This window comes from Salvelinus alpinus, chromosome 3 (assembly GCF_045679555.1).
Source record: "Salvelinus alpinus chromosome 3, SLU_Salpinus.1, whole genome shotgun sequence".
Lineage (NCBI taxonomy): Eukaryota > Metazoa > Chordata > Actinopteri > Salmoniformes > Salmonidae > Salvelinus > Salvelinus alpinus.
Window position 1 is genome coordinate 7,029,276 of NC_092088.1, and position 26,349 is coordinate 7,055,624.

A 26,349-nucleotide genomic window follows, 5' to 3' on the forward strand; every position below is an offset into this window, starting at 1 on the left:
CCAGGCATATAGCCAATATGCTGTGATAATGTAATAGACCAGGCATATAGCCAATATGCTGTGATAATGTAATAGACCAGGCATATAGCCAATTTGCTGTGATAATGTAATAGACCAGGCATATAGCCAATATGCTGTGATAATGTAATAGACCAGGCATATAGCCAATATGCTGTGATAATGTAATAGACCGGGCATATAGCCAATATGCTGTGATAATGTAATAGACCGGGCATATAGCCAATATGCTGTGATAATGTAATAGACCAGGCATATAGCCAATATGCTGTGATAATGTAATAGACCGGGCATATAGCCAATATGCTGTGATAATGTAATAGACCGGGCATATAGCCAATATGCTGTGATAATGTAATAGACCGGGCATATAGCCAATATGCTGTGATAATGTAATAGACCAGGCATATAGCCAATATGCTGTGATAATGTAATAGACCAGGCATATAGCCAATTTGCTGTGATAATGTAATAGACCAGGCATATAGCCAATATGCTGTGATAATGTAATAGACCAGGCATATAGCCAATATGCTGTGATAATGTAATAGACCGGGCATATAGCCAATATGCTGTGATAATGTAATAGACCGGGCATATAGCCAATATGCTGTGATAATGTAATAGACCGGGCATATAGCCAATATGCTGTGATAATGTAATAGACCGGGCATATAGCCAATATGCTGTGATAATGTAATAGACCGGGCATATAGCCAATATGCTGTGATAATGTAATAGACCGGGCATATAGCCAATATGCTGTGATAATGTAATAGACCAGGCATATAGCCAATATGCTGTGATAATGTAATAGACCAGGCATATAGCCAATATGCTGTGATAATGTAATAGACCAGGCATATAGCCAGTATGCTGTGATAATGTATTAGACCAGGCATATAGCCAATATGCTGTGATAATGTATTAGACCAGGCATATAGCCAATATGCTGTGATAATGTATTAGACCAGGCATATAGCCAATATGCTGTGATAATGTATTAGGACTACTGCACACCTCATTCCTACAGAACAGTTTTTATTGGGTTAATGTAAAAAATATATATTCTATACATATATTTTTTTTAAACAAAAAATCTGAGTGGACTGACTGCTTTCTTTTTGACTGGGGAAGTGATCTTGACTCGTGACAGCTGGTGGTTGGTGACCACTGGTGTAGACGATTAGCCAACTGCTGAGTGTTGTTATCAGATTACCTCACAGCTGAAGACTGTACATATCTGGCGGCGTCTCTTGGTGTCAGCCTCAGTCCTGTATGTATGTGAAGGGTCATAGAGTGAAAATCAAGTCCATCTAGGCCAAGGGGCTATTCAAATCTTCTCGTACAAGAAGTTGTGACAATTTTTCTTAATGTTAAAACTGCCATTTTATTTTCATCCATTTTTCCGTTTAAAAACGCTAAGAAAAAAATCATACAATTCCATTTACAACGCAGAATAATGGGTCAATTACATCAGTCTGACTGCTTGGGCCGGGCAACCCTTTAAATCCAAATCAAATTGTATTAGTGTTAGGAATTTTGTTAATAATAATTAAAACAATTTCTAGATTTAGATAAAACTATAACTAATTGAACTCTGCACGCCTAGTGAAAAGAGATCTGTGCTGTGGGTCATAAAATAAGCAGAAAGGGTCGTTAAACTATGGTTGAACTGACCCAACTTAGCCCTGAGATGTTTAGATAAAGTAGTGAGTAACTTTTTAGGTCTTCCATTACATTACATTTACATTTAAGTCATTTAGCAGACGCTCTTATCCAGAGCGACTTACAAATTGCTTGCATTCACCTTATGATATCCAGTGGAACAACCACTTTACAATAGTGCATCTAACTCTTTTAAGGGGGGGGTTAGAAGGATTACTTTATCCTATCCTAGGTATTCCTTAAAGAGGTGGGGTTTCAGGTGTCTCCGGAAGGTGGTGATTGACTCCGCTGACCTGGCGTCGTGAGGGAGTTTGTTCCACCATTGGGGTGCCAGAGCAGCGAACAGTTTTGACTGGGCTGAGCGGGAACTGTACTTCCTCAGAGGTAGGGAGGCGAGCAGGCCAGAGGTGGATGAACGCAGTGCCCTTGTTTGGGTGTAGGGCCTGATCAGAGCCTGAAGGTACGGAGGTGCCGTTCCCCTCACAGCTCCGTAGGCAAGCACCATGGTCTTGTAACGGATGCGAGCTTCAACTGGAAGCCAGTGGAGAGAGCGGAGGAGCGGGGTGACGTGAGAGAACTTGGGAAAGTTGAACACCAGACGGGCTGCGGCGTTCTGGATGAGTTGTAGGGGTTTAATGGCACAGGCAGGGAGCCCAGCCAACAGCGAGTTGCAGTAATCCAGACGGGAGATGACAAGTGCCTGGATTAGGACCTGCGCCGCTTCCTGCGTGAGGCAGGGTCGTACTCTGCGAATGTTGTAGAGCATGAACCTACAGGAACGGGTCACCGCCTTGATGTTAGTTGAGAACGACAGGGTGTTGTCCAGGATCACGCCAAGGTTCTTAGCACTCTGGGAGGAGGACACAATGGAGTTGTCAACCGTGATGGCGAGATCATGGAACGGGCAGTCCTTCCCCGGGAGGAAGAGCAGCTCCGTCTTGCCGAGGTTCAGCTTGAGGTGGTGATCCGTCATCCACACTGATATGTCTGCCAGACATGCAGAGATGCGATTCACCACCTGGTTATCAGAGGGGGGAAAGGAGAAGATTAATTGTGTGTCGTCTGCATAGCAATGATAGGAGAGACCATGTGAGGATATGACAGAGCCAAGTGACTTGGTGTATAGCGAGAATAGGAGAGGGCCTAGAACAGAGCCCTGGGGGACACCAGTGGTGAGAGCACGTGGTGCGGAGACAGATTCTCGCCACGCCACCTGGTAGGAGCGACCTGTCAGGTAGGACGCAATCCAAGCGTGGGCCGCGCCGGAGATGCCCAGCTCGGAGAGGGTGGAGAGGAGGATCTGATGGTTCACAGTATCAAAGGCAGCCGATAGGTCTAGAAGGATGAGAGCAGAGGAGAGAGAGTTAGCTTTAGCAGTGCGGAGCGCCTCCGTGACACAGAGAAGAGCAGTCTCAGTTGAATGACTAGTCTTGAAACCTGACTGATTTGGATCAAGAAGGTCATTCTGAGAGAGATAGCAGGAGAGCTGGCCAAGGACGGCACGTTCAAGAGTTTTGGAGAGAAAAGAAAGAAGGGATACTGGTCTGTAGTTGTTGACATCGGAGGGATCGAGTGTAGGTTTTTTCAGAAGGGGTGCAACTCTCGCTCTCTTGAAGACGGAAGGGACGTAGCCAGCGGTCAAGGATGAGTTGATGAGCGAAGTGAGGTAAGGGAGAAGGTCTCCGGAAATGGTCTGGAGAAGAGAGGAGGGGATAGGGTCAAGCGGGCAGGTTGTTGGGCGGCCGGCCGTCACAAGACGCGAGATTTCATCTGGAGAGAGAGGGGAGAAAGAGGTCAAAGCACAGGGTAGGGCAGTGTGAGCAGAACCAGCGGTGTCGTTTGACTTAGCAAACGAGGATCGGATGTCGTCGACCTTCTTTTCAAAATGGTTGACGAAGTCATCAGCAGAGAGGGAGGAGGGGGGAGGAGGGGGAGGAGGATTCAGGAGGGAGGAGAAGGTGGCAAAGAGCTTCCTAGGGTTAGAGGCAGATGCTTGGAATTTAGAGTGGTAGAAATTGGCTTTAGCAGCAGAGACAGAAGAGGAGAATGTAGAGAGGAGGGAGTGAAAGGATGCCAGGTCCGCAGGGAGGCGAGTTTTCCTCCATTTCCGCTCGGCTGCCCGGAGCCCTGTTCTGTGAGCTCGCAATGAGTCGTCGAGCCACGGAGCAGGAGGGGAGGACCGAGCCGGCCTGGAGGATAGGGGACATAGAGAGTCAAAGGATGCAGAAAGGGAGGAGAGGAGGGTTGAGGAGGCAGAATCAGGAGATAGGTTGGAGAAGGTTTGAGCAGAGGGAAGAGATGATAGGATGGAAGAGGAGAGAGTAGCGGGGGAGAGAGAGCGAAGGTTGGGACGGCGCGATACCATCCGAGTAGGGGCAGTGTGGGAAGTGTTGGATGAGAGCGAGAGGGAAAAGGATACAAGGTAGTGGTCGGAGACTTGGAGGGGAGTTGCAATGAGATTAGTGGAAGAACAGCATCTAGTAAAGATGAGGTCAAGCGTATTGCCTGCCTTGTGAGTAGGGGGGGAAGGTGAGAGGGTGAGGTCAAAAGAGGAGAGGAGTGGAAAGAAGGAGGCAGAGAGGAATGAGTCAAAGGTAGACGTGGGGAGGTTAAAGTCACCCAGAACTGTGAGAGGTGAGCCATCCTCAGGAAAGGAACTTATCAGGGCGTCAAGCTCATTGATGAACTCTCCAAGGGAACCTGGAGGGCGATAAATGATAAGGATGTTAAGCTTGAAAGGGCTGGTAACTGTGACAGCATGGAATTCAAAGGAGGCGATAGACAGATGGGTCAGGGGAGAAAGAGAGAATGTCCACTTGGGAGAGATGAGGATCCCAGTGCCACCACCCCGCTGACCAGAAGCTCTCGGGGTGTGCGAGAACACGTGGGCAGACGAGGAGAGAGCAGTAGGAGTAGCAGTGTTATCAGTGGTAATCCATGTTTCCGTCAGTGCCAAGAAGTCGAGGGACTGGAGGGAAGCATAGGCTGAGATGAACTCTGCCTTGTTGGCCGCAGATCGGCAGTTCCAGAGGCTGCCTGAGACCTGGAACTCCACGTGGGTCGTGCGCGCTGGGACCACCAGGTTAGAGTAGCAGCGGCCACGCGGTGTGAAGCGTTTGTATGGTCTGTGCAGAGAGGAGAGAACAGGGATAGACAGACACATAGTTGACAGGCTACAGAAGAGGCTACGCTAATGCAAAGGAGATTGGAATGACAAGTGGACTACACGTCTCGAATGTTCAGAAAGTTAAGCTTACGTTGCAAAAAATCTTATTGACTAAAATGATATAGTACTGCTGGCTGGTGAAATAGGCTAGCTAGCAGTGGCTGCGTTGTTGACTTTGTTTGAAAGTGTAGCTGGCTAGGTAACCTCGACAATTACTCTAGACTACACAATTATCTTGGATACAAAGACGGCTATGTAGCCAGCTAAGATCAAACAAATCAAACTGTTGTACTGTAATGAAATGAAATGTAATACTACCTGTAATACTACCTGTGGAGCAAAGCGGAATGCAACTACTCGCTCCAAACCAAACCGGAAGTGCGTATCGTAGAGGGAGAGGCAATAGAAGTGTTGTTTCTTGTATTATTGTCTTTTGTGTCTTTAGAGGACTGCTTCACCTTAATGTCCCCTTTCCCTTTTCTTCTGTCCTTATTTTGTCCCACTTTGTCCCTTCTTTGTCCCATTATCTTGAGTTGTCTGCTAAAGTGGTAATAAATTATAGTGAGCCTTCAGGAGGATAGATTATATTGTGTGTCATGTGTGTGCGCTGGGAAGTTGGAATGAACTTTTAAACCTGTTTTATATTGGCCAGGACGAGGAGATTTATTCTGTAACCTATGACGTCATATCTTGTATATAAACTGTTGGTTATGGTCAAATGGGAGCGTGCTCCGAGAATAAATACTATTATCTAATTTTAATAAGACTGTATCCTGTCTATTTTATGTTAATAAGTATCTTACAAATTCTTATAAATAGACAGATTAATTTTAATTAATGAGTACATTAGAGGAATTATTTAATTCCCTCAACAATTAGTTACATGCACCGAATACAACAGGTGTAGTAGACCTTACAGTGAAATGCTTACTTACAAACCCTTAACCAACAATGCAGTTTTAAGAACCCCCCCACCCCCCAAAAAGAGATATGAATAACAAATAATTAAACAGCAGCAGTAAATAACAATAGCAAGGCTATATACAGGGTATTACGGTACAGAGTCAATGTGGGGCTATATACAGGGTATTACGGTACAGAGTCTATGTGGAGGCTATATACAGGGTGTTACAGTACAGAGTCAATGTGGAGACTATATACAGGGTCTTACGATACAGATTCAATGTGGAGGCTATATACAGGGTGTTACGGTACAGAGTCAATGTGGAGGCTATATACAGGGTGTTACGGTACAGAGTCAATGTGGAGGCTATATACAGGGTGTTACGGTACAGAGTCAATGTGGAGGCTATATACAGGGTGTTACGGTACAGAGTCAATGTGGAGGCTATATACAGGGTGTTACGGTACAGAGTCAATGTGGAGGCTATATACAGGGTGTTACGGAACAGAGTCAATGTGGAGGCTATATACAGGGTGTTACGGTACAGAGTCAATGTGGAGGCTATATACAGGGTGTTACGGTACAGAGTCAATGTGGAGGCTATATACAGGGTGTTACGGTACAGAGTCATTGTGGAGGCTATATACAGGGTGTTACGGTACAGAGTCAATGTGGAGGCTATATACAGGGTGTTACGGTACAGAGTCAATGTGGAGGCTATATACAGGGTGTTACGGTACAGAGTCAATGTGGAGGCTATATACAGGGTGTTACGGTACAGAGTCAATGTGGAGGCTATATACAGGGTGTTACGGTACAGAGTCAATGTGGAGGCTATATACAGGGTGTTACGGTACAGAGTCAATGTGGAGGCTATATACAGGGTGTTACGGTACAGAGTCATTGTGGAGGCTATATACAGGGTGTTACGGTACAGAGTCAATGTGGAGGCTATATACAGGGTGTTACGGTACAGAGTCATTGTGGAGGCTATATACAGGGTGTTACGGTACAGAGTCAATGTGCAGGGCTGGATCAAAAGCCTGCACACCCATCAGCTCTTCAGACTGCTAGTTGACCACATGTGTTTAATACAGTTGTCTAACAGATATTCTACTTTGTGAGGGGCACCAATCAATCAGCGTTGTCCTACAGACCACTCCATCCTGCCGCTCATCTTCATTCAGGACTATCCGTAATCATGTTAGAATCCACATTTAATATAGAAGTGTTTAGAATCAATAAAAGTTACTCCAAAATGACACAATACATTATTTACCATTTCAAATTTTGAGGGGGGAGGTGTCAAGAAAGTATCTGACCCACAACCAAAACAAACAGCAAATGCATCCAACAACTTTGTAGAATCACAAGCTTGATGTAGTGATTGGGTGCTTGGAAAATGGAAGCAAATACTAAACTTCTGTATACTTTAATACAAATATAAGTGAATTTGTCCCAATACTTTTGCTCCTCTAAAATGGAGAGGGACTAGGTACAAAAACTGCTGTAATTTCTAAACGGTTCACCCGATATGGAAGAAAATACCCTCAAATTAAAGCTGACAGTCTGCACTTTAACCTCATAGTCATTGTATTTTCAAATCCAAAGTGCTAGAGTGCAGAGCCAAAACAACAAAAATGTGTCATTGTCGCAATAATTACAGAGGACTCCGTATGTATGTAGAGACGCGGCCAATTGTTGGTCATGGAAATTAGTTTAAAAGTCACAGAGAAGTAATGGAATTTTTGTATGAACCCTGTATGAACGATAACGTTGCATTCTATTCTTGGATTGATAGATTGACCTGTCCTCTCCTGATTTCTCCCAGGGAGCATCTGTCAGTCGGAGGGTTCCCCTGGTGGCTGAGATGCTTCATCATCAACTGTATCCTCTTCCTCCTCCTCTTCTTCCTCACAACCCCCGCCATCATCATCTCCACCATGGACAAGTTCAACGTCACCAAGCCTGTCGAGTACCTCAACGTGAGTCACCTTTGACCTCTCTTTCTGAAGCTCAGGAGGTCGAATGTCAGGATACGTCCCAAACAGCACTCTATTCCCTATATAGTGAACCCTATTCCCTATATAGTGAACCCTATTCCCTATTTAGTGAACCCTATTCCCTATTTAGTGAACCCTATTCCCTATTTAGTGAACCCTATTCTCTATATAGTGAACCCTATTCTCTATATAGTGCACTATATAAGGAAATAAAGTGCCATTTGGCACGCAGATCAGTTTGACCCTTTTCACACGACTGAATCAAGCTGTCCTGCACTGGACTGGTTGCACACCCACCGTGCTGTAACTGAGCTGGACAGGATCCAGCAGAGTATGGTTTGGTTGACACTATTGTGGAAAAAGGGCATTAGTCTGTGTACTATAACTAACCTTCATCTGCAATATTCCACCCCTCCCTCCTCTCCCTCTCCTTCCTCTCCTCCCTCTCTTTCTCATCCTCCCTCTCTTCCTCTCCTTCCTCTCTTCCTCTCCTCCACCTATCCTCTCTTCCCTTACTCTCTTCACTTCCTCACTCTCTTCCCTTCCTTCCTCTCTTCCCTTCCTCTCTTCCCTTCCTCTCCTTCCTCTCCTCCCTCTCTTCCTCATCCTCCACTTATCCTCTCTTCCCTTCCTCTCCTCCCTCTCTTCCTCCACCTATCCTCTCCTCCCTTCCTCTCCTCCCTCTCTTCCTCATCCTCCACCTATCCTCTCTTCCCTTTCTTGCTCTCCTCCCTTTCTTCCTCCCTCTCTTCCTCTCCTCCTCCAGAACCCCATTGTGACCCAGTTCTTCCCCACCCTGCTGCTGTGGGCCTTCTCCGCCCTGCTCCCCACCATCGTATACTACTCGGCCTTCTTCGAGGCCCACTGGACACGGTACCATTCTCTCTCTCTCACACACACACACACACACACACTGGACACGGTATGACTCACACACGTTATGGTAGTCCATTGTATCCGACGATGTCTTCCACTTCTGAGTTAAGAGTGAATTATTTGGTGAGAGACCTGTCAGTGTGGTGCCACGACAACAACCTCTACCTCAATGTGGTCAAGACAAAAGAGCTGATCGTGGACGACAGGAAAAGGCGGCCGAAAACGCCCCCATTCACATCGACGGGGCTGTGGTGGAGCGGGTCGAGAGTTTCAAGTTCCTTGGTGTCGACATCACCAACAAACTATCATGGTCCAAACACAACAAAGAAGTCGTGAAGAGGGCCCGACAACGCCTTTTCCCTCTCAGGAGACTGAAAAGATTTGCCATGGGTCCCCAGATCCTTAAAAAGTTCTACAGCTGCACCATCGAGAACATTCTGACTGGCTGCATCACCGCCTGGTATGGCAACTGCTAGGCATCTGACTGAAAGGTGCGACAGAGGGTAGTGCGTATGGCCTATATACTAGGCGGTGTCTGAGGAAGGCCCCAAAAAATGTCAGACTTCAGTCACCCAAGTCATAGACTGTTCTCTCTGCTACCGCACGGCAAGCGGTACCAGAGCGCCAAGTCTAGGTCCAAACGGCTTAACAGCTTCTACCCCCAAGCTATAAGACTGATGAACAATTGATCAAATAGCCACCCGGACTATTTAATATTTACGAGATCCACAAGCTCCTGAGCTGTTTTTGCTGTGTCTTTGTGCTCCTCTCCTCCTCCCACCTCTGTCCACCGCTCTGGCAGAGCTGCCGCCAGCTGGAACGGTCAGCAGCAGAATCCTCCTGGTCTGTGGGTTTGATGTTGCACTTCTTCAGCAACGTTTTCATCTGCCCCCCTGCAGACCGCCGGCCGAAGTATAGCTGGCCGTACAGGATCTTCCGCGGCTCCTGAGACATTCTAATGACATGCCCAAGCCAGCGCCGTTGGTGCAGGGTGACCATGGCCTCTATACTCTACCAGTTGGTGCTGGGCTACCATGGCCTCTATACTCTTACAGTTGGTGCTGGGTGACCATGGCCTCTATACTCTACCAGTTGGTGCAGGGTGACCATGGCCTCTATACTCTACCAGTTGGTGCTGGGTGACCATGGCCTCTGTACTCTTACAGTTGGTGCTGGGTGACCATGGCCTCTATACTCTACCAGTTGGTGCTGGGTGACCATGGCCTCTATACTCTTACAGTTGGTGCTGGGTGACCATGGCCTCTATACTCTTACAGTTGGTGCTGGGTGACCATGGCCTCTATACTCTACCAGTTGGTGCAGGGTGACCATGGCCTCTATACTCTTACAGTTGGTGCTGGGTGACCATGGCCTCTATACTCTTACAGTTGGTGCAGGGTGACCATGGCCTCTATACTCTACCAGTTGGTGCTGGGTGACCATGGCCTCTATACTCTACCAGTTGGTGCTGGGTGACCATGGCCTCTATACTCTACCAGTTGGTGCTGGGTGACCATGGCCTCTATACTCTTACAGTTGGTGCTGGGTGACCATGGTCTCTATACTCTTACAGTTGGTGCTGGGTGACCATGGCCTCTATACTATACCAGTTGGTGCTGGGTGACCATGGCCTCTATACTCTTACAGTTGGTGCTGGGTGACCATGGCCTCTATACTCTTACAGTTGGTGCTGGGTGACCATGGCCTCTATACTCTTACAGTTGGTGCTGGGTGTCCATGGCCTCTATACTCTTACAGTTGGTGCAGGGTGACCATGGCCTCTATACTCTTACAGTTGGTGTTGGGTGACCATGGCCTCTATACTCTCTCAGTTGGTGCTGGGTGACCATGGCCTCTATACTCTTACAGTTGGTGCTGGGTGACCATGGCCTCTATACTCTTACAGTTGGTGCTGGGTGACCATGGCCTCTATACTCTACCAGTTGGTGCAGGGTGACCATGGCCTCTATACTCTTACAGTTGGTGCTGGGTGACCATGGCCTCTATACTCTACCAGTTGGTGCTGGGTGACCATGGCCTCTATACCCTTACAGTTGGTGCTGGGTGACCATGGCCTCTATACTCTTACAGTTGGTGTTGGGGGACCATGGCCTCTATACTCTTACAGTTGGTCTTACCAAGTATTCCTGTATGGGTCGCACCAGGTGAATCCCAGGATGCACTGCAGGTAACTTATGTGGAATCACTCGAGCTGCTTGTTGTGTCGACTGTAAGGTGACCCAGGCTTCAAAGTTGTAAAGTGACCCAGGCTTCACAGCTGTAAAGTGACCCAGGCTTCACAGCTGTAAAGTGACCCAGGCTTCACAGCTGTAAAGTGACCCAGGCTTCACAGCTGTAAAGTGACCCAGGCTTCACAGCTGTAAAGTGACCCAGGCTTCACAGCTGTAAAGTGACCCAGGCTTCACAGCTGTTAAGTGACCCAGGCTTCACAGCTGTTAAGTGACCCAGGCTTCACAGCTGTTAAGTGACCCAGGCTTCACAGCTGTTAAGTGACCCAGGCTTCACAGCTGTTAAGTGACCCAGGCTTCACAGCTGTTAAGTGACCCAGGCTTCACAGCTGTTAAGTGACCCAGGCTTCACAGCTGTAAACCAGTGTGGTGATGCCATCGGCTTGATAGACGGCGACTTTGTTGTGGAGGCGGATATCCCTGTTTCGGGAAGACCCTGTGTCTGAGTTTCCAGAAGGCAGCTGATGATTGCTTGATCCTGTTTTGAATTTCGAGGTCGATGCTGCAATCCTCCGAGAGGATGCTACCCAGGTATTTGGATGACGGGACTATTGCCAGTGATTCGTGTTCAATGGTGAAGACAGGCATGGTGGGTGGAGGGCTGGATCTCCATTGGCAGACCATCTCTGTCTTGGTGGTGTTGATAGACAGTCCCATCCTGCTATAGACCCTCACAGACGCTACAAGGACGGACTGAAGGTCTTCCGGAGTGTGGGCCACAAGAGCACAGTCATCAGCATCCTGCAGCTCAAGAACCCGCTCCGTCGAAACCCTTGGTGGTTGCTTGGAGCCTCCTGATGTTGTGTAGGTTTCCATCCAGCCTGAAGTCCACCTCCACCACAACACCGCTGCTGTCCTCAAGCTCCTTGTGGAGAAGCTGGGTGACACGTGAGAGGAAGATGTTAAAGAGGACAGGTGCCAGCACACACACCTGCCTCACATCGATGCTTACTATAAAGGGCATTGACTCTTGCCCTCCTAGGGCCACCCGAGCCGTCATCCCATCATGGAACTGGCAAAGGATGTTGACACATTTGAGTAGAATGCCACATAGTAGTTCCCTGCTCATAGTGTGGAAGGCCATGAAAATGTCCTGATGTTTTTCAGCAGTATCTCCCTTCTTCAGTAGCTCTGCCGGGATGCTGTCAGCAGTAACCTCCCTTCTTCAGTAGCTCTGCCGGGATGCTGTCAGTAGTAACCTCCCTTCTTCAGTAGCTCTGCCGGGATGCTGTCAGCAGGAACCTCCCTTCTTCAGTAGCTCTTCCGGGATGCTGTCAGCAGTAACCTCCCTTCTTCAGTAGCTCTGCTGGGATGCTGTCAGCAGGAAACTCCCTTCTTCAGTAGCTCTGCCGGGATGCTGTCAGCAGTAACCTCCCTTCTTCCGTAGCTCTGCCGGGATGCTGTCAGCAGTAACCTCCCTTCTTCAGTAGCTCTGCCGGGATGCTGTCAGCAGTAACCTCCCTTCTTCAGTAGCTATGCCGGGATGCTGTCAGCAGTAACCTCCCTTCTTCAGTAGCTCTGCCGGGATGTTGTCAGCAGTAACCTCCCTTCTTCAGTAGCTCTGCCGGGACGCTGTCAGCTGTAACCTTCCTTCTTCAGTAGCTCTGCCGGGATGCTGTCAGGAGTAACCTCCCTCCTTCAGTAGCTCTGCCGGGATGCTGTCAGCAGTAACCTCCCTCCTTCAGTAGCTCTGCCGGGATGCTGTCAGCAGTAACCTCCCTCCTTCAGTAGCTCTGCCTGGATGCTGTCAGCAGTATTCTCCCTCCTTCAGTAGCTCTGCCGGGATGCTGTCAGCAGTAACCTCCCTCCTTCAGTAGCTCTGCCGGGATGCTGTCAGCAGTAACCTCCCTCCTTCAGTAGCTCTGCCGGGATGCTGTCAGCAGTAACCTCCCTCCTTCAGTAGCTCTGCCGGGATGCTGTCAGCAGTAACCTCCCTTCAGTAGCTCTGCCGGGATGCTGTCAGCAGGAACCTCCCTTCTTCAGTAGCTCTGCCGGGATGCTGTCAGCAGGAACCTCCCTTCTTCAGTAGCTCTGCCGGGATGCTGTCAGCAGTAACCTCCCTTCTTCAGTAGCTCTGCCGGGATGCTGTCAGCAGTAACCTCCCTCCTTCAGTAGCTCTGCCGGGATGCTGTCAGCAGTAACCTCCCTCCTTCAGTAGCTCTGCCGGGATGCTGTCAGCAGTAACCTCCCTCCTTCAGTAGCTCTGCCGGGATGCTGTCAGCAGTAACCTCCCTTCAGTAGCTCTGCCGGGATGCTGTCAGCAGGAACCTCCCTTCTTCAGTAGCTCTGCCGGGATGCTGTCAGCAGGAACCTCCCTTCAGTAGCTCTGCCGGGATGCTGTCAGCAGTAAACTCCCTTCTTCAGTAGCTCTGCCGGGATGCTGTCAGCAGGAACCTCCCTTCTTCAGTAGCTCTGCCGGGATGCTGTCAGTAGTAACCTCCCTTCTTCAGTAGCTCTGCCGGGATGCTGTCAGCGCCACGAGCCGTGTTGTTATTGATCTGGTTTTGGTGGGTCAGCCCACCTCCTCAGGATCTGGTTTTGGTGGGTCAGCCCACCTCATCAGGATCTGGTTTTGGTGGGTCAGCCCACCTCATCAGGATCTGGTTTTGGTGGGTCAGCCCACCTCATCAGGATCTGGTTTTGGTGGGTCAGCCCACCTCATCAGGATCTGGTTTTGGTGGGTCAAGAGAGTCAGACCATCAGCTGTTTTCAGGGGAGTGATGGAGTGATTTCTAGAGCCATAGATAGCTTTAGCTCAGTTTGTAGAAATGGTAGAAATTGTCTGCATACATTTTGATTTCCTGTGCCTTATTCGTCCACCATTCGTTCAGCAGAGCATGCAAGGTTGTTTGCACTTTCTTGCGTGATGCACACCATTGCTGGCGGAGGGTATCAGATGTGGGTCTGTTAAGTGGCCCTGTCTGCTTTGTGCATATTGTCCAGTAAGGTTGTGATTGTGTCCGAGTTCTCATCGAACCAATCCTGCTGTTTCCTACCTCCTGTAGCCAATGAAGTGGGCCGCTGCCTGATAGAGCACTGAGCTAATAGATGCCCACTTCTGGGTCCATGGGATCCTCTGAGCTGATAGATGCCTACTTCTGGGTCCATGGGATCCTCTGAGCTGATAGATGCCCACTTCTGGGTCCATGGGATCCTCTGAGCTGATAGATGCCTACTTCTGGGTCCATGGGATCCTCTGAGCTGATAGATGCCCACTTCTGGGTCCATGGGATCCTCTGAGCTGATAGATGCCCACTTCTGGGTCCATGGGATCCTCTGAGCTGATAGATTCCCACTTCTGGGTCCATGGGATCCTCTGAGCTGATAGATGCCTACTTCTGGGTCCATGGGATCCTCTGAGCTGATAGATGCCTACTTCTGGGTCCATGGGATCCTCTGAGCTGATAGATGCCCACTTCTGGGTCCATGGGATCCTCTGAGCTGATAGATGCCCACTTCTGGGTCCATGGGATCCTCTGAGCTGATAGATGCCCACTTCTGGGTCCATGGGATCCTCTGAGCTGATAGATGCCCACGTCTGGGTCCATGGGATCCTCTGAGCTGATAGATGCCCACTTCTGGGTCCATGGGATCCTCTGAGCTGATAGATTCCCACTTCTGGGTCCATGGGATCTACGGAACTCGTCCCTTACTGCAGCTTTCTCAAGCCGGGTACAGTGCAGACACCTCTTACTGGACTTCTACAGGCGTTGGGGGGGGGGGGGGGGCGGACGTATTCTCACCTGGAGTGTAGCCAGTATCATACGGTAATCTGTCCAACATTCCTCATGTCACGTGTCAGCAGGACGTCATTAGTGTGAGAACGTGTCACAATGACGTAGTTGATCAGGTGGTCGGTGTTTGGAGCGTGGGTGGTATCGTGATGTTTTATATTTGTTGTTCTGTCGGTACAAGATGTTAGTGACGATGAGATCATACTCGGCACATAGTTAGCAGTCTCACGCCGTTCTCATTGAGCTGGCCAACACCATGCCTACCCAGAACTCTGCTCCATATCCTGTTGTTCTGTCCCACCCTAGCGTTGAAGTCACCCAGCAGAAAGATCTTGTCATCCCTGGGGTTGCGGTGAAGGGCCTCATCTAGTGACTGGTAGAAGCAGTCCTTCGCCTCATTTTCAGATGGTAATGTTGGTGTGTAGGCACTGAGAAGAGTAGCATAACGCATCTTGGCTAAGGGGGATACAGAGAGACATGAGTCTTTCACTTATACCGACAGGTGTTTCAGTGAGGTTGGGTAAAAGGCTATTCTTAATTGCCAGTCCCACACTGCTGATGTTGTCCCCCCCCCCCCCGGAGGGTAACCTTTCCAAAAGAAGAGGTAACCTTCTCCCCCCTCATCCAGGGAACCTTGATCCAGGGAACCTGGTCTCACTCACTCATTCAGCAATGTCAATATTGTAGCGCCTTTGTTCTGCACCAATTAAAGCTGTTCTCCGATGGGGTCTATCGTTTATTATCGCCAGTGTCCAGAAGAGTTCTGATGCTCCATGTCGCCAGTTTTAGGGGAATTCTTTTCTTTCGCATTTTCTTCAATCGCTGAGTGGAACTCTCGATAGGTGTGCGGTAGCCTATCCAGGAAGGAGTGTGAGTGCAATTTTTAGGCCTTTCCCCAGCTGGGGTGAGCAGTCTGGCTCCTAAATAGGGCTGCTCAGTCACACAGGGGTCTGCCGAGAACAGTTGCCAAGTCCCAACTGCTGGCGACACATAATAGCCCTGTGCCGCTGGCGTGCAGGGGTCTGATTTGAAGGACTCCCAGTGCATTTACTCCTGCCCCCGTCACCAGACACCCCAACGCCGCCAGGCTTTAGTCCGGTTTCCGGTTGATGGCTTCACCGAGGTCAGAAGTGGATACCGGCGCCAAGGAAGTTATTTAAAGTGCCTGCTGAGGGTGCGCAATCCCCAACAGCACTACTTCACTGTGGGATGGTTGAAATTCCAGTGGCAAGGGGGGAAACCCAGGACGACCAGGATCTTCCACAGCGGCAGGAGGCTCCCGGATCCCCAGTCTGTTGGCATCCGCCCACCGCGCACCGCCAGCACGCTGCTTTCCTCTCAGGGTGTGCTCCCCTAACTTTTAGTCGTACCAGACTAACCCACAAGGCAGCGGGGCAGTGGTGGATGGCTGCCAGGGCGTGTCCACACAGAGGTGGGCCTGTACGGATGCATCTCTGGGGCCCACTGCAGCTCTGAGATCCCCCTGCCGGGTTAGTCTGGAGTTTCAAGACAACCCGTCAATGTGTGCCGCTGCGAGGAGGCCCCACAGGAGTCTTGGTCATGGAGAGGCTTTGTACCGGCAAGCGGAGACTTGTGCATGAAGCTGCTCCCCAATTCAACACAAGGGCTAGCCGGCGGCAGCAAAGCTGTAAGCGAGAGTCTGCAAGCACGTGGTAAGCGGGCGTTGCAACTTACCTCTACCTAGGCACTACTGCAGTAGACAAGGTCACATGCACCCTGCGGTTGCATGCACCCTGCGGTTGCACTGGCACACACACACACACACACACACACACACACACACACACACACACACACACACACTGGACACGGTACAACTCACACACACACACTACTCCACCTTCTTCTAGGGCCACTGGACCTGGTACAACTCTCCTAAAGAAACACACTGTTTTCTGTGTGTACAGTATTGGAGTGGACATCAGTGGATGTTTTCTGTGTTTACAGTATTGGAGTGGACATCAGTGGATGTTTTCTGTGCTGTATGTATAATATAATGAATGAAAAGCTACATTTTCTCATTCTCTTAAGTATTCTCTGTTGTCACCTGGCTAGCCTGGTTCCAGATCTGTTTAATGCCGTCTTTCCAACTCCTATGGTCCAGTGTGTAGGAATTTGGCAAAACCAGCACAAACTGATCTGGGACCTGTCTTACCTGGTAGAGCCATACAGAGAGAGCTGTTGTGTGTAATGTTGATCGTTTTGCCTTTCCGTGTATTCCAATAGGTCTGGAGAGAACAGGACAACCATGCATAAATGTTACACCTTCCTCATCTTCATGGTCTTACTGCTGCCCTCTCTAGGACTCAGCAGGTACTACATGTCTTTTTTATTCATAACATATTTATTTTTTGTTATTTAAATTTTATTTCAACTTTTATTTAACCAGGTGGGCTAGTTGAGAACAAGTTCTCATTTACAACTGCGACCTGGCCAAGATAAGCAAAGCAGTTGTGTGTCGAACTGCTGTGCTTTTCGAACTGCTGTGCTTTATCTTGGCCAGGTCGCAGTTGTAAATGAGAACTTGTATATATGTATCCACAATGTCACAATATATATATATATAAATATAAAAACATATATAAGCATACATTTGACATAATGTGGTCCCAGGAATCGAACCCACTATCCTGGCGTTGACAACTTACTACTTTGCCAGTTAACTCCTCTATCTACTGTATGTTTGTTCACTACATAGCTAGTAGTTAACGTTTTGGGACAGTTTCCCGAACACAGATCCTGGACCAAAATGTACTTTCAATGGGATTCTATAAGAAGCCTTGTATATGAGCTAGAAATGGCCCATAGGGCAGGAGCCTATCTCCTGTTACTGTAGTGAGACAGCTTGATGTACAGGACACCCCCTGGACAGGACACTAGTCTATCTCCTGTTACTGTAGAGAGACAGCTTGATGTACAGGACACCCCCTGGACAGGACACTAGTCTATCTCCTGTTTCTGTAGTGAGACAGCTTGATGTACCAGTACACCCCCTGGACAGGACACTAGTCTATCTCCTGTTTCTGTAGTGAGACAGCTTGATGTACAGTACACCCCCTGGACAGGACGCTAGTCTACCACAGGTCCTTACCCACAATCCATCTCCGTAATGCTGAGTGCCAAGCAGATTCGCATCATGTTCCATTTTTTGAGTGTTTGGAATCTGTCCCTTGATGGTCCCATGGACTCTAATACGATCATCATACTCCACCTCCTCTATCGCTCTGACAACTCAACTGTTTCCTTCTTCATTCCAGTCTGGACGTTTTCTTCCGATGGCTGTTTGACAAGCGCTTCCTGGCTGACGCTGCTGTGAGGTTTGAGTAAGTAGCAGTTCCTAGGTTCCTCTCTAGGTTTCTTCCTAGGTTCCTGCCATCTAGGGAGCTTTGAGCCTTTACCTTATGCACTGTGGTCTCTGCTGGCCACGTTCTGGCTCGGAATCTAAAGCTGTCAGTCTTATCTTAGTGGTGTTTGTAACAGTTATCTATCTTCGACCTGTCTATAATCAGAACAGCTTACATATTCTCTGATGTGTCCCTTATGGAACCAGCTGGTCTTTGTTTTTACGTAGTCTTTTAGGAAGAGCTGAAACCCTAGCAGCCTAGCCTCTACCCCCCTAGGCCAGGGGTGTTCAAATCTTACCCTACAAGGTCTGGAATACTGACCAGTAATTACACCAACTGGTGTCCCAGGTTTAAATCAGACCACTTGGTGTCCCAGGTCTAAATCAGACCACTTGGTGTCCCAGGTCTAAATCAGTCCACCTGTTGTCCCAGGTCTAAATCAGTCCACCTGTTGTCCCAGGTCTAAATCAGTCCACCTGGTGTCCCAGGTCTAAATCAGACCACCTGGTGTCCCAGGTCTAAATCAGACCACCTGTTGTCCCAGGTCTAAATCAGACCACCTGTTGTCCCAGGTCTAAATCAGACCACCTGTTGTCCCAGGTCTAAATCAGACCACCTGGTGTCCCAGGTCTAAATCAGACCACCTGGTGTCCCAGGTCTAAATCAGACCACCTGGTGTCCCAGGTCTAAATCAGTCCACCTGTTGTCCCAGGTCTAAATCAGACCACCTGGTGTCCCAGGTCTAAATCAGTCCACCTGTTGTCCCAGGTCTAAATCAGACCACCTGTTGTCCCAGGTCTAAATCAGACCACCTGTTGTCCCAGGTCTAAATCAGTCCACCTGTTGTCCCAGGTCTAAATCAGTCCACCTCGTGTCCCAGGTCTAAATCAGTCCACCTGTTGTCCCAGGTCTAAATCAGTCCACCTCGTGTCCCAGGTCTAAATCAGTCCACCTGGTGTCCCAGGTCTAAATCAGTCCACCTCGTGTCCCAGGTCTAAATCAGTCCACCTGGTGTCCTAGGTCTAAATCAGTCCACCTGGTGTGCCAGGTCTAAATCAGACCACCTGGTGTGCCAGGTCTAAATCAGACCACCTGGTGTGCCAGGTCTAAATCAGTCCACCTCGTGTCCCAGGTCTAAATCAGACCACCTCGTGTCCCAGGTCTAAATCAGACCACCTGGTGTCCCAGGTCTAAATCAGTCCACCTGGTGTCCCAGGTCTAAATCAGACCACCTGGTGTCCCAGGTCTAAATCAGTCCACCTGTTGTCCCACGTCTAAATCAGACCACCTGTTGTCCCATGAAACAAAGCAGTGAAACTGACTTTAAGGTCCAGAACTAAATTTGAAGGGGTTGGAGCCTGGCAATGGGGGTCGGAGCCTGGCGGTGGGGGTCGGAGCCTGGCGGTGGGGGTCGGAGCCTGGCGGTGGGGGTCGGAGCCTGGCGGTGGGGGTCGGAGCCTGGCGGTGGGGGTCGGAGCCTGGCGGTGGGGGTCGGAGCCTGGCGGTGGGGGTCGGAGCCTGGCTGTGGGGGTCGGAGCCTGGCGGTGATTAGAATGAGTTGCCACACCAGGCCAATAGGGCTAGAATGAGTTACCACACCTATTCAATTGTCTCACAAGTGCCTAGGGTCTGAGATTCAGTGAGTTAAATTGTTGTTGTGATGCCATTTCCTGTCTTCCCCCCCATCCCTCATAATCTAGCATTGTATTTCTTATCTTAGCCTTGTTTGTGCTAGAGGAGATCATTGTTAGCAGACAATCAGAACGGCTTCCATATTCTCTCATTCATATTGTGTCTTTATGGATCTGTTCTTTGGGTTTTAGTTTAATCCTTTAGGAGGAAGTTAGTCTTTAATACCCCCTTTTACACTATTGTGCCGGAACGTACTGGACTGGCCTGGTTACGCATCACACATCGTTTCACAAACATGCTGGAAATGGTAATGTGACTGGAACAGAACATATCCAATCCAGTGTAGTATGGTTTCTGGTTGGCACGATAGTGTGAAAAAGGTATGTTATTGTTGTGATGTAATTTCCTGTCCACCCCCCCCAGGTGTGTGTTCCTGCCTGACAACGGGGCGTTCTTTGTGAACTATGTCATCGCGTCGGCGTTCATCGGTAACGCCATGGATCTGCTGAGGATCCCTGGTCTGCTCATGTATATGACCCGGTTGTGTCTGGCCCGCTCTGCTGCCGAGAGACGCAACGTCAAGAGGGTGAGTAGAGGAGCACCACCTGGTGGCCAGGAAGACCTCCGTCACATAATAAACTACATCTCATAATAAACTACATCGCATCTAGGATGCACATAGATATATCAAAGTGACAAGATAGTCGACTGACCGCTCCAACGATGAGAATAAATGTAGAGATTTGGGGGAGGAGTCGAGCCTCCCGCTTCACTTCTTCCTCTCTGGTTAAATGCTACTGGGTCGGGGGTCAAATTTATTACAAAACAATCAATTCAGGAAGTAAACTGAAATTCCAATAAGGAGAACAATGAGGAATTTGGAATTTCAATTTACTTCCTAAATTGAAATGGAATGAACCCCAACCATGACAAGCTATGCTTTTGTTGAACTGAGGCTTCCCTAAGGACATATGATAATATCCTCCTGTTAATGTGTGTCTCTCTGCATCATCAAGTTTTCCAATTCTATAATTATATCTCTATGTTCTGCAGCACTAAGCGAATGAGTTGCCGTTCTAATATTTTATTTCTATACTTTACAGCACCAAACGTATGAGTTCTGTAACTCTATTTCTGTGCTCTGCAGCACCAGGTGTATGAGTTCCAGTTCTATAACTCTATTTCTATGCTCTGCAGCACCAGGCGAATGAGTTGCCGTTCTAATATTTTATTTCTATACTTTACAGCACCAAACGTATGAGTTCTGTAACTCTATTTCTGTGCTCTGCAGCACCAGGTGTATGAGTTCCAGTTCTATAACTCTATTTCTATGCTCTGCAGCACCAGGCGTATGAGTTCCAGTTCTATAACTCTATTTCTATGCTCTGCAGCACCAGGCGTATGAGTTCCAGTTCTATTACTCTTATTTCTATGCTCTGCAGCACCAGGCGTATGAGTTCCAGTTCTATAACTCTTATTTCTATGCTCTGCAGCACCAGGCGTATGAGTTCCAGTTCTATAACTCTATTTCTATGCCCTGCAGCACCAGGCGTATGAGTTCCAGTTCTATAACTCTATTTCTATGCCCTGCAGCACCAGGCGTATGAGTTCCAGTTCTATAACTCTTATTTCTATGCTCTGCAGCACCAGGCGTATGAGTTCCAGTTCTATAACTCTATTTCTATGCCCTGCAGCACCAGGCGTATGAGTTCCAGTTCTATAACTCTATTTCTATGCTCTGCAGCACCAGGCGTATGAGTTCCAGTTCTATAACTCTTATTTCTATGCTCTGCAGCACCAGGCGTATGAGTTCCAGTTCTATAACTCTTATTTCTATGCTCTGCAGCACCAGGCGTATGAGTTCCAGTTCTATAACTCTATTTCTATGCCCTGCAGCACCAGGCGTATGAGTTCCAGTTCTATAACTCTATTTCTATGCTCTGCAGCACCAGGCGTATGAGTTCCAGTTCTATAACTCTATTTCTATGCTCTGCAGCACCAGGCGTATGAGTTCCAGTTCTATAACTCTATTTCTATGCTCTGCAGCACCAGGCGTATGAGTTCTGTAACTCTATTTCTATGCTCTGCAGCACCAGGCGTATGAGTTCCAGTTCGGGGCGGCTTACGCCTGGATGATGTGTGTCTTCACTGTGGTCATGACATACAGCATCACCTGTCCAATCATCGTCCCCTTCGGTGAGCTGTGGTCCACTGTTACTAACTGGTTTAGTGAGGTGATGTATTGTCCTGGCTTATCGCCCCCTTCAGGGTGAGCTGTGGTCAGCCAGCATCATCCCCTAACCAGCCGCTAGTCTACTCGGTTGCTTCTCTCCGTCCGTTCTTTCTGCGCATCTCCATCAGTTTTCAAATGTTATTTAGTGGTGTTGAGGAGCTGGGGGGTAGACAGTGTTGGGGAGCTGGGGGGTAGACAGTGTTGAGGAGCTGAGGGGTAGACAGTGTTGAGGAGCTGGGGGGTAGACAGTGATGGGGAGCTGGGGGGTAGACAGTGTTGAGGAGCTGGGGGGTAGACAGTGATGGGGAGCTGGGGGGTAGACAGTGATGAGGAGCTGGGGGGTAGACAGTGATGGGGAGCTGGGGGGTAGACAGTGATGAGGAGCTGGGGGGTAGACAGTGTTGAGGAGCTGGGGTGTAGACAGTGATGGGGAGCTGGGGGGTAGACAGTGTTGAGGAGCTGGGGGGTAGACAGTGTTGGGGAGCTGGGGGGTAGACAGTGTTGAGGAGCTGGGGGGTAGACAGTGATGGGGAGCTGGGGGGTAGACAGTGTTGGGGAGCTGGGGGGTAGACAGTGTTGAGGAGCTGGGGGGTAGACAGTGTTGAGGAGCTGGGGGGTAGACAGTGTTGGGGAGCTGGGGGGTAGACAGTGTTGAGGAGCTGGGGGGTAGACAGTGTTGAGGAGCTGGGGGGTAGACAGTGTTGGGGAGCTGGGGGATAGACAGTGATGAGGAGCTGGGGTGTAGACAGTGTTGGGGAGCTGGGGGGTAGACAGTGTTGGGGAGCTGGGGGGTAGACAGTGTTGAGGAGCTGGGGGGTAGATAGTGATGGGGAGCTGGGGGGTAGACAGTGTTGAGGAGCTGGGGGGTAGACAGTGTTGAGGAGCTGGGGGGTAGACAGTGTTGGGGAGCTGGGGGGTAGACAGTGTTGGGGAGCTGGGGGGTAGACAGTGTTGAGGAGCTGGGGGGTAGACAGTGTTGAGGAGCTGGGGGGGTAGACAGTGTTGAGGAGCTGGGGGGTAGACAGTGTTGAGGAGCTGGGGGGTAGACAGTGTTGAGGAGCTGGGGGGTAGACAGTGATGGGGAGCTGGGGGGTAGACAGTGAGGAGCTGGGGGGTAGACAGTGTTGAGGAGCTGGGGGGTAGACAGTGTTGAGGAGCTGGGGGGTAGACAATAATTGTTTTTATTTAACTTTTATTTAACTAGGCAAGTCAGTTAAGAACAAATTCTTATTTTCAATGACGGCCTAGGAACAGTGGGTTAACTGCCTTGTTCAGGGGCAGAACGACAGATTTTTACCTTGTCAGCTCGGGGATTCGATCTTGCAACCTTTCGGTTACTGGCCCAACGCTCTAACCACTAGGCTACCTGCCGTCCCTACACTCTAACCACTAGGCTACCTGCCGTCCCTACACTCTAACCACTAGGCTACCTGCCGTCCCTACACTCTAACCACTAGGCTACCTGCCGTCCCTACACTCTAACCACGAGGCAACCTGCCGTCCCTACACTCTAACCACTAGGCTACCTGCCGTCCCTACACTCTAACCACAAGGCTACCTGCCGTCCCTACACTCTAACCACTAGGCTACCTGCCGTCCCTAAACTCTAACCACTAGGCTACCTGCCGTCCCTACACTCTAACCACTAGGCTACCTGCCGTCCCTAAACTCTAACCACTAGGCTACCTGCCGCCCCTACACTCTAACCACTAGGCTACCCGCCGTCCCTACACTCTAACCACTAGGCTACCTGCCGTCCCTACACTCTAACCACTAGGCTACCTGCCGTCCCTAAACTCTAACCACTAGGCTACCTGCCGTCCCTACACTCTAACCACTAGGCTACCTGCCGTCCCTAAACTCTAACCACTAGGCTACCTGCCGCCCATAATGAAGAGGAAGAGGACCCCTGTAAGGGAGGCTTATGGAGAAGATAGTTAGACTCACTGTCTGTCTCTGCTCCTCTTTCTCGCTCTCCTCCCCCTTTCTCCCCCTCTCTCCCTCCCTCTCTCCTCTTTCTCGCTCTCCTCCTTTCTCCCCCCCTCTCTCCTCTTTCTCGCTCTCCTCCTTTCTCCCCCTCTCTCCCTCCCTCTCTCTCTCTCTTCTCCTTCCTCCCTCTCCTCTCTGTCTTTCTCTCCTCTCCCTTCCTCTCTATCTCTCTCCCTTCCTCCTTCTCCTCTCTCGTCTCCTCCCTCTCTCCAGGTCTGATGTACATGCTATTGAAGCACCTGGCAGATCGCTACAACATGTACTATGCCTACCTTCCCTCCAAGCTGGACAAGAAGATCCACTCTGGGGCCGTCAACCAGGTGGTGGCAGCACCCATCCTCTGTCTCTTCTGGCTCCTGTTCTTCTCCACTCTCCGCACAGGTACGAGGTCGCCATCTAGTGGCCGTTCTGGGTCATAACAGACTATCTCATATATATAGGGTGTGTCACCTTAATGTATTGAATCTTTATTTAACTAGGCAAGTCAGATAAGAACAAATTCTTATTTACAATGACGTCCTACCCCGGGAAAACCCTAACGACGCTGGGCCAATTGTATGGGTGCCCAATGGGATTCCCAATCACAGCCCTGGAATCGAACCAGGGTCTGTAGTGACGCCTCGAGCACTGAGATGCAGTGTCTTAGACCGCTGCGCCACTCGGGAGCCCCAAATGGGACCCTATTCCCGATGTAGTGCACTGCTTTTGACCAGGGCCAATGGCGACTTGTTTCTTTACGTAGAGCACTGCTTTTGACTAGGGACCATAGGGAACGCATCCTACTGACATGTTGATTCTCTCGCTCCCTCTCTCTCCATCTCTCTCTCTCTCTCTCTCTCCATCTCTCTCTCTCCATCTCTCTCTCTTTCTCTTCATCTCTCTCTTCCTCTCTCTCTCTCTCTCTTCCTCTCTCCATCTCTCTCTTCATCTCTCTCTTCATCTCCATCTCTTTCTCTCTACATCTCTCTTTTTCTCTTTCTCTCTTTTTCCCTCTTCATCGCTCTCTCTCTCTCTCTCTCTCTCTCAGGTTTCTCCGCCCCTACCTCTATGTTTACCTTCATCGTTCTGATCATCACCATCATCGTCTGCTTGTCCCATGTCTGCTTCGGACACTTCAAATATCTCAGCGCTCACAACTACAAGGTAAAAACACCAGCCAGAGAGACTCTCCTTATTTATAATGTTAAAGTGTTTTCTATTTCATTAATTTATCCAGGAATGTAATTGAGAACAAATTCTCTTGTACCATAAGGATCCTCCTGTATGCAATATGAGTCATATTATGCATTTATAGACAAGTGTAAGTTATTACAATCTTAACATCTCATTGGGGGAAACGTAGGTTCTACAGGATTTAATGGCCAGGGGTGATAACGTTTAAACGGTTTAAACAACGTTGGGATCGTTAACGTTAAGAACAATCCTTAACCGAAAAACGATGCTTTCCCCACAAATTAAATTACAGTGCAGTTATCACAAAACGAATGATTATTTTCCTTGTTGTATCCTAACTAGATGATGGGCTAGGAAGACCTGGGGAAAGTTGTGTAATTTTAAATAAAACCACAGAAGAAGAGGTGTACTTTAGGCTACTGAGGGGAATTTGAGAGGCATACAAGACTAGACATTGCGAGATACAGCTTACCAAGGCATATGAACACAGTTTTGCCTACCCCCCCCCCCCCCCCCCCTCCTCTCTCTCTCCCTTACACTGGCCTGCTCTTCAGTCTGTTGCCTGTAGACTATCCAAGCTAACATATGGAATTGTTTTAAGATGGTCATAACTTATGGAATTGTTTTAAGATGGTCATAACTTATGGAATTGTTTTAAGATGGTCATAACTTAAGGACTTGTTTTAAGATGGTCATAACTTATGGAATTGTTTTAAGATGGTCATAACATGGAACATTTAGCTATTTGATTTAGAATTTTAGGACCCCTTTAGGGGGAATCCCCCCCCCCCAAAAAGAAAAAATATTACAACATTTCTGTAAAGGGTTGTCTCTATGGACACGTTACTGAGCAAGGAGGCCTACAAACCTGACTCAGTTACACCAGCTCTGTCAGGAGGAATGGGCCAAAATTCACCCAACTTATTGTGGGATGCTTGTGGAAGGCTACCCAAAATGTTTGACCCAAGTTAAACTATTTAAAGGCAATGCTATCAAATACTAATTGAGTGTATGTAAACTTCTGAACCACTGGGAATGTGATGAAAGAGATAAAAGCTGAAATAAATCATTCTCTCTACTATTATTCTGACATTTTCACATTCTTAAAATAAAGTGGTGATCCTAACTGACCTAAGACAGGGAATTTTTACTCTGATTAAATGTCAGGAATTGTGAAAAACTGAGTTTAAATGTATTTGGCTAAGGTGTATGTAAACTTCCGACTTCAACTGTATTATAATTGTGTGTGTTTATTTTCTCCCATCTCTTTGCCCCCCCCCCCCCCCCCCCCCCAGATTGACGCGGAGAATGTGGAGGGTGTACAGAACGGTCGTCCAGC

The 26,349-nt window shown here is 48.8% G+C and overlaps 1 protein-coding gene across 1 annotated transcript in view; it reads left to right on the plus strand.

The window, feature by feature from the left end:
* The window catches only part of LOC139569678 (CSC1-like protein 2), a 92,665-nt gene that overhangs the window by 66,174 nt on the left and 142 nt on the right, over positions 1–26,349 (plus strand). Inside the window, exons 15-23 of the mRNA XM_071391087.1 lie at positions 7,588–7,741; positions 8,526–8,632; positions 16,866–16,952; positions 17,897–17,962; positions 20,039–20,201; positions 21,706–21,811; positions 24,051–24,218; positions 24,865–24,980; positions 26,306–26,347. Of these exons, the coding sequence (XP_071247188.1) occupies positions 7,588–7,741; positions 8,526–8,632; positions 16,866–16,952; positions 17,897–17,962; positions 20,039–20,201; positions 21,706–21,811; positions 24,051–24,218; positions 24,865–24,980; positions 26,306–26,347 (1,009 nt within the window). The remainder of the gene's footprint in view (positions 1–7,587; positions 7,742–8,525; positions 8,633–16,865; positions 16,953–17,896; positions 17,963–20,038; positions 20,202–21,705; positions 21,812–24,050; positions 24,219–24,864; positions 24,981–26,305; positions 26,348–26,349) is intronic.